Source organism: Notamacropus eugenii, chromosome 7 (assembly GCF_028372415.1).
Source record: "Notamacropus eugenii isolate mMacEug1 chromosome 7, mMacEug1.pri_v2, whole genome shotgun sequence".
Classification (NCBI taxonomy): Eukaryota; Metazoa; Chordata; class Mammalia; order Diprotodontia; family Macropodidae; genus Notamacropus; species Notamacropus eugenii.
The window spans coordinates 39,100,129-39,113,987 of NC_092878.1; the positions used below are offsets into that span (position 1 = coordinate 39,100,129).

At 33.9% G+C, this 13,859-nt stretch overlaps 1 protein-coding gene across 2 annotated transcripts in view; it reads left to right on the forward strand.

The window, feature by feature from the left end:
• The window catches only part of LOC140513412 (cation channel sperm-associated auxiliary subunit beta-like), a 257,769-nt gene that overhangs the window by 217,760 nt on the left and 26,150 nt on the right, over window positions 1-13,859 (forward strand). For both annotated transcript variants that reach the window (XM_072623090.1, XM_072623091.1), the window contains one exon: window positions 10,223-10,561. In XM_072623090.1, the coding sequence (XP_072479191.1) occupies window positions 10,223-10,561 (339 nt within the window). The remainder of the gene's footprint in view (window positions 1-10,222; window positions 10,562-13,859) is intronic.

Here is a 13,859-nt window from a genome sequence, read left to right on the forward strand (position 1 = left end):
TGGTTTGAACTTTGCAAGTTCTTGAACCTCCTTTGAATCTGGGCAGGACAAATATAGGTTTGCCTCTATTTATAGCTCTAGCAGACTACTCCTAGTCCTAACTTCTTTTAGTTATCTGGATGGCTCATCAGTTTCAGACCAATAGAACTGAGTTTTTCCTCTTAGTTCTGTGCTCCCTTCCCGACTTACTCATTTTTGGGTTTAAGCCTAGGATTGTAGACTGAATCCATAACTTTGATAAGGAATCAAAGCCATATAGTTTCTGTTTATGCTCCTTGACCAGTATTTAGCCTCAGGGCAGGTCTGAACTGAATTTATTAAGATGTACAGCTTCAAATCTGAGCTTTAAACCAGCTCCTTGTCACAGTCCCCATATCAGTCCATGCTATCTTTGATCCAACTCCTAAATAAAATGACACAGCTCTGGCTTCTGTTCTTGTTCCCTGCAAAGTATAGTGTCAGACCTTGTCATTTGGATAACCTGCCTTGGATAAAAGTCCCCATTCTGATCACATGTGACTTTGTTATGACTAGAACATCATCCCCATTTACCTCATGTATCTGATTGTCTCTGTATGCTGAACTGGGCTAGAAAAATAACTCACTCCTTGGATTTTCCTATTTTCTACTCAGTCTGAAGCCCTTCCAAAATTTTGTTGGAGTATTTGTTCGTTAGAAGTGTTTTATATTGCTTTTTCTTACTCTGCCCTATTTACTAATCTCACTATATGAAGGAGCTTTGTATAAGCTTAACAAGCTTATATGGGATTTCTTATTAGATTAAAGCCTTTAATAGTATTTTTTCTTGTAAATAAACTATTTAATATTAAGAATAATGTTTAATGTCTTTTCCTAATTAATAACTTGAATTTTTATCTTTTTGTAAATTCAGAATACTTTTTAATGAAATTTCCCATGAAACTATTCTTGTTGAGAAGAAAAAAATTAGCAAAATCCAGTTGACAAATTGATCACATCAGATATCAATGCATCATTTTTCACATAACAGTATGGGCATTATTTCAGAGTCTAGTATCTCTATTTTTTAAACCCACTTACTTTGAAAAGAATTGAAAATCATTACTTAACTGCCTTCAAAAGTATACCACATCTAAAAAGATTTCCTTTGTATGTATTTAGTTAATTCACTTTTTAAAATGTCTTGCTTTCTTTTATAAAATAAATGATTACTGTCTTGTTTTTTGCATCACTGGAATTCTTCCCAATATCCTCCTTTCCTTCTGGACTCTGATACACACATATGCATATATATTTATATGCATATACATACATACATATATACATACAGATATATATGTAAATGACATACATGCATTTGTGAGTGTGCATGTGTGTGAGAAAGAAAAGTTAAAAACAATCTGCAAAACTAATTAATTTATTGAAAAGGTCTAAAAATATACAAAAATATATGTAATGAACCGCCACTATGGACTTTCCACTGCTACAAAGAAGTAGTATAGAGGTGCCTTCTCATATCACTTTTTGGAGACTATGCTAAACATTTGATTGCTTTGAGGTTCTTTCCATTCACTGTTGTAGTCATAGTGTGTAGTGTTTTATTGGTTCTACTTCACTCTGTATTTGATTCCATAATCTTTCCTGATTCTCTTTATTCATCACATTTATCGTGTCTTATAGAACACTAATATTCCACTACATTCATATGCATCAAATTGTTTTGTCATTCTCATTTCTTTTTTTTTACAACAAGAAAGTATGGCTATCAATAATTTGATGAATATGGAGACTTTTTTGTCTTAGCAACCATCTCCTTGAAATATAAACCTATTAGTGAAATATCCGGACCAAAAAATATATAGATATTTTAGTCACTTCATTTGTGTAATTACGATTGCTTTCCAAACTGTTTGTACTGATTCATATCTTCAGCAACAACAAATCAGTATGCCTATCATCCTACAACCATTCCAACATTGACTATTCCCTTACATTAGTATCTTTGCTGATTTGCAGGGTCTAAGTTCAAAACTCAATTTGGTTTTGATTTGCATTACTCTTAAAAACTGGTTTCTTGGGACATTTTTTAATATATACCTAGGATGAGAAACGAAGCAGTTAAACAGAGAATAGAAGTATATTGAATTTCTTTGTTAATGGTTTGGAATCCAAGACACATAGTTAACTAACATACATATGTGTTTAAACTGTCATATACACATACATATGTCTGCATATATGTATACAAGCTTAAGGGTTTTGTATCCAAGTAATATAGACAACTAGCACAATACATATATTTCTATTTGTCTCTTAGTACACATATGCATGTATATGTACATATCCATGTGCATGCATATATGTTGTCTATATATCGTGGATACAAATTAGAGAAATTTAATATGTTTTTGCCTTCTCATCACAGATACATTAATTTTACATGTGTAGAAGACTTTTCAGTTTCATGTAATCAAATATTTTACTTTTTGTAATTGTCTCTCTCCCTTGCTTGGTTAAGAACACATTTCTTAACCTCTAGCGATGAGAGGTATATGATCATTTTCTTTTTGAATTTTTATTATATGATTTTTAATTTTAGGGTCATATGTCTATTTATTTAGAATGTATTGGGGAGTGAGGTATAAATATCAAGCCCAATTTCTGCCAGACTGATTTCTGGCTTTCCCAGCAGTTTTTACACTTTAATTTCTAGTTTCTACTTCATCATGTGCCCATTGGATACTGAGGATGTTAGATAACAAATGTTCAGTTCCTTCTCCTATAACTCTTTTTAAAAACTTCATTTTCAATGTATTAATAGTCTGCGTGTCTTTGAGACTCTCTCAGGTTCCTCCTCTCTTGTCAGTTGGTTGTTTGGAGCTCTTTCTTTTATAACAAGGATGAGAATTCACTGATTTGCAGAATAAGGGCTTCAAGCTTGAAACTTCCACTTGCTATTTGAACTTATAAGCTTTTGTTGCTTGAAGATATAACATTTCAGTTGAAGGATTTTAACTCCACATGAACTGTAAAATTTTGCTTGTCTAGTCTTGGGGATCTATGCTGAGTAAGCGTAGGTCTAATGCACTTACCAGAGAGTCAATTACATTTGATTCGTCATCTCCACTGATCTCTGGGTAATTAACACAAAGAAGGCAATAACATTAATCAAAAGGTTTATGGTATGCTTTTAAAATAATCAGTGGACATGAGATTTGGATATATTGATAATATGTTGGATGATGGAATTGGAATTGAAAATGGAATTGAAAATATCTTGCTAATGTAGGTTGATGGGATGAATGTTTTAAAAAGGAAAATTTAATATAAGTAAAGGTAAAATCCATAAGTGAAATACATCTTCTTCACAAGTAAATTACTGGGGAAAGAATGAACTAATGAATGATTTGGAAAAAAAAAAAAAGATTTGGGCCTTTTAGCAAACTATAAGCTTAATATGAAAGTATGACCAGCCTAATACCAAATTAGTGTGTAGGACAAGCTAGGGGATAGTCTGTTCCCTCTGCTGTACTCTTTTCCACATTGTGAGTAATGTTTTTATTTTTGAATACCATATCTTTAAGAGGATAAATTATAAGTTGGTTCTTCAAGGCCCAACTCTATCTTCTTCATCAAGTCAGCCATTTCTCTCACCAAGATGGTAACATTGTTCTTTCCTCGAATTTCTCATAGTACTTTTCTTAGATGTCTCATTCTTCTCTGCATCAGTTTTTTTTTAAATGTACATGGCATTTCTTTCTCTTCTTTCCCTTGAGGGCAGACTATGAGTAATTTTTCATTTTTGTGTTCTTAATGTCTAGAGCTTTGACTTACACATGGTAGGGAGAGAATAATTGTATCTGTGATTTCATTGGTGTAAAAAACCCTTGAGTAGCAGGTTACTACCTTTTTTGCACCTTATACAATAGTCCCATAAAACTCCCTAGAACACTAAGATTTAACCCATGGTTGTTCAGATAGTATATGTCATAGGCCAAGCTTCAACTTAAGACTTTGTGACTTCACTCCAGTTTTCTATCCACTTTATTGCCCTACCTTTTCATGAACATATTAGACTATTAATGTTTGCTGAATTTGTTGATTGTTGAATTGACAAAGTTTAAAAGACTTTGTAAGCAAGTTATGGATACAAACACTTTACAAAGTGTTGTGATAAGGAAAGAAAAACAAAAAAAATGATATTAATCACCTTACCCTCCTGGATATCTATCTTCTCTGGGTTTTTGTGCCACTTCTTTTTCATCTTTCTCTTCATGCTTGTCTAATTGCACTTTCTCAGTTGGCTTTGCTAATTCTTTATCCATATTACACCTTCTAATAGTGGTTATGCCACAAGATTTTATTCGGAACCCTCTTCTCTTTCCCTTATATACTATCTCAGTGATTTCAGCCCCTATGGGTTTAATTATCTCTTTGTGGGTGCCTCACAGATCCTTATATTCAGTTCCAGTATCTCATTTGAGTTCCATCTTACAGTTCCTATTAGATATTTTGAACTAGATGGTCTATAAGCATCCCAAACTCAATGTGTCCAGAACAGAACTCATTATCTTTTTCCTCAAGCCAACCCTTCTTCCCAACTTCCTTATTTCAGCTCAGAGAAACTATATCCTTCTAGTCCCCCACTTTTGGAACCTTAGCACTCTCCTTTCCTTCTCTCTCCCTTACCTCACATTTTCAAACACCCTTCATATCTTGCAGTTTCTTCTGCTGCTATGTCTGTCCCATTTCCCCCCTTTCTCACTACTTATATAACCACCACCATGATTTGTCACTTCTGATGATATGGACTTTCAGATTGAATTCCCTGCTTCAAATCTCTCCACTTTCCAATCTCTTCTACACAAATAAATGTGTATTAGTTGATTGTTAGACTAGCTGAAGTTCAATAATATCACCTTGGGAAGCTAGATAGTGCAATAGAGTGTTAGAGTCAGGAAAATTTGAGTTTAAACACTGACACAAACACTTCCAAGGCTATGTAACTTTTGACAAATAGTTTAATCTTTCTCAGCCTCATTTTCTTAATCTATAAAAATATTATAATAAGAGCACCTGCCTTATAGCATTGTTTTAAAGATCAAATAGTATATATAACATGCTTTGCCAACCTTGAAACCCTAAACACATGCTAGCTAGCAACATTATCATTATCATCGGTCATTAGATACTGACAGCTTTGAAGAGTTGGCCCTATACATATACACCATTATTACAGATGTTCAGGATGTTCACATTTTCCATGCATACTCCCTGGTCTCATGTGTTCTTTACAGGAGTGTTCTGTTTGTATGGTAGCCTGTGAGAGAGTATAACACATGCTTATGGTAATAAATTTTCTTAACTGTATTTGTTATGCTGACTTTTAAAAGTTTTTGTTTATTTTAAAGTCATATGTTCTCTTTCTGGCTGATAAAAATGAACACACCTGTGGAAGCACATGGGCTACAGTTTTAAGTGACTACTCACCCATAAAGTGTTATATACTTAGAAGGTAGTGTTTTGTGATTTTTTTTTAAATTTCACATGTGAAGGGTTACCTCAGGTCCAATATTTCTACTAGATACATGCCATTGGCATTTAGAAAAGAGAAAATCCAAGGTAATTCTTACGAATTGTTTTATGGGCGACTCTATCTTTATAATTGTCTTGCATGTATATTCTCTCTCTCTCTATATATATGTATATACAATTTTGGGTGGATTTATACATGTGAATCACAGTCTAGACCATCCCCCTCCCACAAAGAGTTCTGGGTCTGGACTCATATAGACCCAGATTTATCCTGGTGATGGTCTTAATACAAAGTTGAGATGGGTGACTTTCTCTGTCTTCAGGCTTGTTGTCCCCAACCCTGGAGCAGCTATAGGAAAGTCTCTAAAACAAAGTTTAGCTATGGCTTATGTTTAAGTTTTCCTCAAAATGTGCATATTATGATCTGTTCTAGAAAAATATACTCAATGGGAAATATGTATACCAAATATAAATTCCTATGTTTGGGCTTTAAAGCTCTTTCTAATTTTCCCCTTCTTACCTTTCTAATTTTACATTTTACTTCCACACACTCAACAATCCAACTATACTGTCCTACTTGTGGTTCCTAAAACACAATACTTCATCTTTTGCCTCTGTTCCTTCATACTGGCTTTTCTTATATCTGGAATTCTCTGTCCCCCTCACGTCTCCCATTTAGTTTCCTTAGATTCTTTCTAGGCTCAGTTCAAATGCTACATTGTTAGAGGGCTTTCCCAAACTCTCTGTTGTTAGTACCTTTCCCTCTTAGGTTACTTTCAACCTGTTCTCTCTCTTTACTCTTTACTCCCTGCCTCGCTTTCTTTTTTCCTTTCTCTCTCTCTCTCTTTCTTTCTCTCTGCATCTCCCTCTCTTCCTCCCTCCCTCCCTCTCTCTGTCTTCCTTCCTTCCTTTCTTTCTTCCTTTTCCTCTCTCTTTCTTTTTTCTTTCCTTCCTTTCTTTTCTTTTTCTTCCTTGCTTCCTTTTTCTCTCTCTTTTTTCTTTTTTCCTTCCTTTCTTTCTTTCCTTCCTTCCATCCTTTTTTCTTTCTCCCTCTCTCTTTTACTTCATTCTTCTTCCTCTTTCCCTCATGTTTCTCTTTTCTCTCTCTCCCCCTTTTATATACTTGGTAATTTATATGTTTTCCCAACTAGAATGTAACCTCCTTGAAGGCAGGAGCACGTTTTACCTTTCTTTTAATCACCAGCATTTAGCATATAGTACTTGGCACATAGTAAGCATTTAAGCTTGACTTAGCATATAATATGGGTAGCAGATTTAGGGCAATGATTATTTCCTTCACTACAGAAATGCACACACACACACACACACACACACACACACATGAGAAAACAAAGGAACTCATGAACCAGTTAAATGATAATCTATCAAAAATATTATCTTCTTCTAGGAAAAAAAAGACACCTTTGTCAACTTGCTAAAAGACTTGAAATTGCTATTGACATTCGTCTCCTCTATGCACTGTCCAAGTAATTCCTGAGAGCTAGACACCCCTGGATGATCAGGCATGATTATTTAGGGTCTCATATTGATGATCATATTTTTACAAAATATTATAGGCATTATAGGAACCACCTTTCATGGGTTATCTGACATTCAGTTTCAGAACTTTTATACTTTCAAATTCTTTAACACGTAAGGTAGCTACCATATTCTACCTGTTTCTCAGGTTGGCATCAATAGACTCATTCAGAGTAGGAGACACAGGAGGCACAAGAAACACACATTTGGGGAGGTTAGGCTTACTTTTATTCAAGCATATCTTCTCAATGTCATGTGGTTATAGCAGATTGCTGCTGGGGTTTTGAAAAGAGAGGAATCTTCCCTTCCCTCTTACTGGAAAATTCTTGAATTATCCCCTGATTCAGCTAGGTGGCACAGTGGATAGAGTGCTGGGCCTGGGATCAGAAATACTCATCTTCATGAGTTTAAATCTGGTCTTAGCAATTACTATATGTGTGTAACTGGATAAGTCACTTAACCCTGTTAGCCTCAGTTTCCTCATCTGTAAAATGAGCTGGAAAAGGAAATAGAAAACCACTCCAGTATCTTTGCCAAGAAAACCTCAAATGGGGTCACAAAGAGTAGGACATGACTGAACCACAACAAATATAACATTCTGTTCTATTCTATTCTAGATAGTCTTCTGGGAACCTAGAGAAGCTCACTAATTGCTCTTTTGAGCCTTTCACTAAAGTTAAAAGGCACAATTTTAATTGGTTACTGGGTGCAATGCAAAAAATTTCAGTAAAATTTAAGTTGTATACACCATCCATGGTAAGAAATATCAGTTTCAGAGATGAAATATGAGGCACTCACACTTGGGCAACATATAGGCAATCACATACTTGATACTACACCGCCTTTGCTCTCCTTCCATGATTTTTCTATGTTGCTTCTCTCTTGGAGAAACACCGTGGTAGGGTACATTGCTCCACTGGGCTCCATTGGGCCTCAGATGGGCTCTGTCTGACATCTCCCAAGCAGTGAAATCCTACCCAGTTCCAAAACCCAACCTCTACCTTCTCTTGAGTAACGAGGAATCTTAACCCCATTTTAAACTCCCAGTCTTGCCTATGTAAATGAGCGTTTGGAGAAAAGGCACTGAGAGACAATTGATTCCTAGGAGGAAAGTCCTTGATCTCTGCCAACATCTAGGCTGCTTTTTGTCCATCACAGTAGGGAAGGACTTTGTGTTTCACACCTTTATAAAGTGCAAAGGGCCTGACTGACACCTTTACAATCAGAAATAGACCACAATGTATGACATGGATCCCAAAGACTTTCAAAATCTGACAATGTTACAAAATGCAAATAGATCACTCAAAGTATATTTAAGGCCAAGTTTGAAAGATGCCTTGCCCCATACTATTGTATTGAAGAAGAAATTTACATGCTCAATAGCCCCATTAAAAAAAAAAAAAACTTTGCTTTTTTTTTGTTTTTTTAGAAGTTTATTTATTTTGAATTTTCAACATTCACTTCCATCTGATATAGGCTGTACATATACATTCCTATTAAACATATTTTCACATTAGTCATGTTCTATAGAAGAATTGAAATGAATGGGAGGAACCATGAGAAAAAAAAAACAAATCAAAACAAAAAAAAAAAGAAAAGAAAATAATCTGCTTTATTCTGCATTCAAGTTCCACAGTTCTTTGTCTAGATATGAATGGTATTTTTCATCATGAGTCCTTTGGAATTGTTTTAGTCCTTGCATTGTGTAAAAGGTTAAATCTATCAAAGGTACTCACATCGCATAATGTTGCTGTTACTCTGGACAGTGTTCTCCTGTTTCTGTTCACTTCACTCAGCATCAGTTCATATAAGTCTTTCCAGGTTTATCTGAAGTTTGCCTGTTCATCACTTCTTATAGTACAATAGTATTCCATTACATTCATATATCACAGCATGTTCTGTCACTCTTCAATTGATGGGCATCTCCTCAATTTCCAGTTCTTTGCCACCACAAAAAAAGATTCTATAAATATTTTTGTACATGTGGGTCCTTTTCCCATTTTTATGATCTTTTTGGAATAGAAGTGGTATTACTGGGTCAAAGGGTATGCACATTTTTATAGTGCTTCAAGCATAGTTCCAAATTGCTCTCCAGAATGGTTGGATCAGCTTACAACTCCACCAACAGTGAATTAGTGTCCCAATTTTCCCACATCTTCTCCAATATTTATCATTTTCCTGAAAAACCCTTTCTTTTTCAAGGAAAGTTGAGAATCACCTTTCCCTGAGCAATCACATAGAATAATAAATAAAACATAGAGAATCATATCCTGTTAATCATACTCAAACTCTGCTTTGTACAACATTATATTTGCCAAATATAAAAGGTTCCAGAAGTTTATGGCTGAGAAGTAAAGTCAGAATGTACCCTGAATCACTTCCCATAGCAATGTGCTGAACATGTGTTCATGAGTAACAGATAGTATTTGTGGAATTTTTTTTTGTTATTGGTCAATGGTAAAATATTTATATGAAAAATATGATTAAAACACCATAGCCTTTTTCAGACATGAAGATCTGAATATATCCCACTCCTAAAATATAGACACATTCCTAAAGAGAGATCTCTTTGTACAAAAAAAAATACAAACTAAAAGCCAACTTTAAACAACGTCCACCCTAAGTTTTTATATAAGTCAAGTTTTTTGGGGAAAAGATGCAGCCTATATTTGAAGGAATATTCTATCTGAAGACTGAGTATGTGGAACAAGAATTGGACTAATTCTGCATACTTTGAACTAAAAGGGAGATTTGTGAGTAATGAATGAAACTTATGGGGAAGTGGATTTGGGGCAAGCATATGATATTTTAAGAGCTGTTGAAAGACTATGGAATGCATTTCATGGGATTGAATTTACAGTCACTGGAAATGTTTAAGAGAGCCAGGAAGATCACTTATATGAGATGCTGTAGGGTAATTCCTACATTAAGTGTGGGGTTAAACTGTATGATCTATATGACCCCTTATAAGCCAGATATTTCATGATTCTTTTGGAATTTTATGATTTTGTCATGTGATGACCCTAACGTAGGCTTAGAATTCTGGGCTACAATTAAAAAAATTAATTCATCTCTCAGTTTATTAATCCATTTTGTCCTGTTTAAAAATACATTTCTCTTCAATTTCATTTCTCAAATTTGTCTCACAATTTTTTTTTTCTTTCTCCAGAGAACATGAATTCTCATTTTAAAAATTCAGATGCTCGGAAGACTGTGGTGATTCCTGGTTATAGCAGCCTCCTAATTCTCAAGATTTTGAATAACACTAGTGCTTTAGCTCTTGCTACCATGCCTCTTAGTGTGCCTTTAAATAAAATCTTTGCAACCAATAAATGGTTGCTGTATTACTTTGGGACAACGGCTGATTCCATGTGGGTCATTTCTACATCCTTCTGTAAGCATATGATTATGCACAATGATGTCAACACATCAGCCAGCATAATGAAATATCTTGATCTTGGGTCTGTCTTTAACTTTAAAATTAAGGTTGTCTCAAGCCTGCCATACAGTGAGTTTGATTTTTTTCTTAAACTCTGTAAATTATGACTTGCAATTTTAGGATTACCTTCCTTTTCTTGATTATGATATGTTCCTCTTAATATGTAGTTTATCTTCTTTTACAGAACATGTTAGAGATGCCTTTGAAGATATATTGTTTTCTTGACAATCATTTTTTCATATAAAATCTTGTATATTTTCAACCCTTGACTGACTTTTAAAATGTAGCAAATTGAGTATTGAATTAATCAAAACTTTATATTCACATCTGAATTGAAAATGTATACATTTATCCTTCCAATCTACATTTAAATTTCAAGTATTTTGTGATCAGTATATAAATAATATAGTATATACATATGTCTGTGTGCAAATTCATACATATATATTTGTAAATATACATATATTTCTATGTTGGTCTAAACTTAATTTTTGTGAGACTGCTTTATGGATCAGATATATTTACATATCTGTATATGTACACACATAGGAATATGCATATATGTGTGTACATATGTATATACACACTACATTATACTAGAGAAGTTATATTGTCTCTATAAATAATTGTATATATAATATATCCATACATGAGTTTATATTTGTAAACATACATGTGCATTGTATATATTTATGTATCGTGTATGTATATACATGCTGTATATATGCTATACATAGATATATAGTATATATGCATATAGATAACTTGTATACACATATGTGTGAATATGATACAGTATGTTTACACAGGGAGAGAACATTTATGTATATATAATATGTACAAAACACATGTATATGTATAATTACCTCCCTTTTCCAATGAACCCCTTCCTTCTTAATAAAGAAGTATAGATGTATAAAACAAGGAAAATACATTGACCATATCTGCACCTATAGACCATCACTTCTCTGATTAGATAGGGAAGGTGTGCCTCATTGTTAGTTGTCTAAAGTCACAGCTGGTCACTGCATTTATTCTGTTCTGATTTACTTCAATGCCCCTCCCCCCTTTACATTATTGTGGCCATTGTGTAAATTGTCCCATTTATCTCAGTTTTTGCACATCATCCTGGGTTTCTCTGAACTTGTCATATTCATTTAAAAAAATAGCACAGTAACATTTTACATTCTTCCACAAAAAGCTTTTTCATTTAGTCATTTTTCAATTGGTGTATATCTACCTTTTTTCTCTTTCTATATTTTCTCTAAAAGTTAGTCATTTTTCAATTGGTGGATATCTACCTTTTTTCTCTTTCTATATTTTCTCTAAAAGTGCTTCTATAAATATTTTAGTACACATGAAAACATTCATCCTATATTTATTCTAGTAGCAATATACCTATTAATATTGTCTCTGGGTCAAAGTGTTTTACATTTCAGTGACTTTTTGAGATATAATTATCACTGATTTTCCAGAAAGTTAAGCCATTTCATAGCTGCAACAACAGTGAATTACTTTATCTGTCCTCCCATGACTCCATCATGGTCCATTTTCATCTTTGCCAATCTGATAGAGGTGAAATGAGACTTGAGAATTGTTTAAATTTTTATTTTTCTTATTGTTAGTGATTTAGAGCATTCTTTCAAAAGATCATTTGTAGCTTGCTTTCCCATATAGAAAAGTGCATATTTACATCCTTTTAGTATTCATTCATGGGAAAATGGTTCTTATTCTTATTGTTTGTTCCTCATTCTCTAAGAGGTTCAATGTCATCACAAGTGTGATGTCTTGTTTGTAAACTGGATTTAAGTGAGGCAGAGCTGTGCATTTAACTCTGTGACCTTAAGCAAGTCACATAACTTTTGCCTCATTTTTCTCATCTTTAAAATAGGGATAAAAATAGCACTTACCTCCTAAGGTTGTTGTAAGGATCAAAGGAAATATTTATAAAGCATTTAGCTGTAGCTAAATACCAGGCATTATATATTACTATTATTATGCTAAAACTTGTGAATGTCCACAGAATGGCAATTCAGATGGGAAGAGGCATACCTATCAGTATCCATTTCCTGTTCCACTTTTAAATTTATGTAATTAAAGATTTTGTAATACTTTTTATGATTTGTCACCGCCTTGTTTGGTTAATAAGGTGTGTCCTTTTAGTTTCCTCTTATTTTTAAATGACATAACCTTTGTATTTAAACTATATTTCTACTTGAAGCTTATTGTGGCTTGTGGAGTAACATATGATCAAAGCTAAGTTTGTCAGACTGATTTCAGATTTCAAATGTTTCTTGTTAAATTGGACATACTTATTCATATAAGATAATAATTGTAAAGCACTTAACAGAACACTTAACACTTAACATAACAAAGCCCAGCACATAGTAAGTGCTTGTAAATGTTAGGTAGTGGTAGTAGTAGTAGTAGTAATAGTAGTAGGAGCAGGAGAAGGAGGAGGAGGAGGAATTAGTAGGAGTTGTAGTAATTTGTGTACCTGACTTTTTTGAAAACTGTATTATTCTGTTTCATTGTTTCTAATTCTTGCTTATCTGCTATATTCCAATGATAATCTTTTCTGCTTTTAAGTAAAATCAATTTGTTTTCATTTTTTTGTGTCTTTTATTTGTTTTCTTATTTAATTTCAATTTTTATTTTTGGTTTAGACCTGGAATTTCATTGGTAAAAGAAGGTCTTCTGAAGGAATTTTCTCTAACAGTATAGATCAGCAACTACTCTACAACTTCTCTTCTTTGAGAGTCTCTTCAGGCACTGAGAGTTTCAATGATTTTTCCAGGGTCACTCAGCCAATATGTGTCATAGACAGGATTTGAATACAGATTTTTGTGACTGAAACTGGTTCTTAATCCATTGTGCACACTGATTCTTTTTGAGAATTACTGCTATAAAATATAATTTGACATCTGGTATACATGTTCTTACCTACTTTTTCACTATTTCTTTTAAGATTCTTCTTTTTTTCTCTGAAGAAGGTATCTGGTGATGTAGTGGGTAGAGTACTGGACCTAGACTCAGAAAGCCTGAGTTCAGATCTGGCCTCAGACACTTACTAGCTGCTTAACCCTGGGAAAGTCACTTAAGGTCTCTTTACCTCAGCTTCCTCAACCATAAAATGGGGATAATAACAGTACCTATTATTACAGCATTATGCATATAAGTAAATGCAGGATGTGCAAATTTGGAATATCCACCTCCAATATTCAAACGGACTATCTGTGCCCAACCTGTGGTAGTGCATTCCAAGCTCGTATTGGTTTGATCAGCCACAGTTGGACACACTGAAATTTCACTTTACAAGGGTGATGTCATTTTGGTCCTCTTTGAAGAGGAAGGAAAACAACCAATG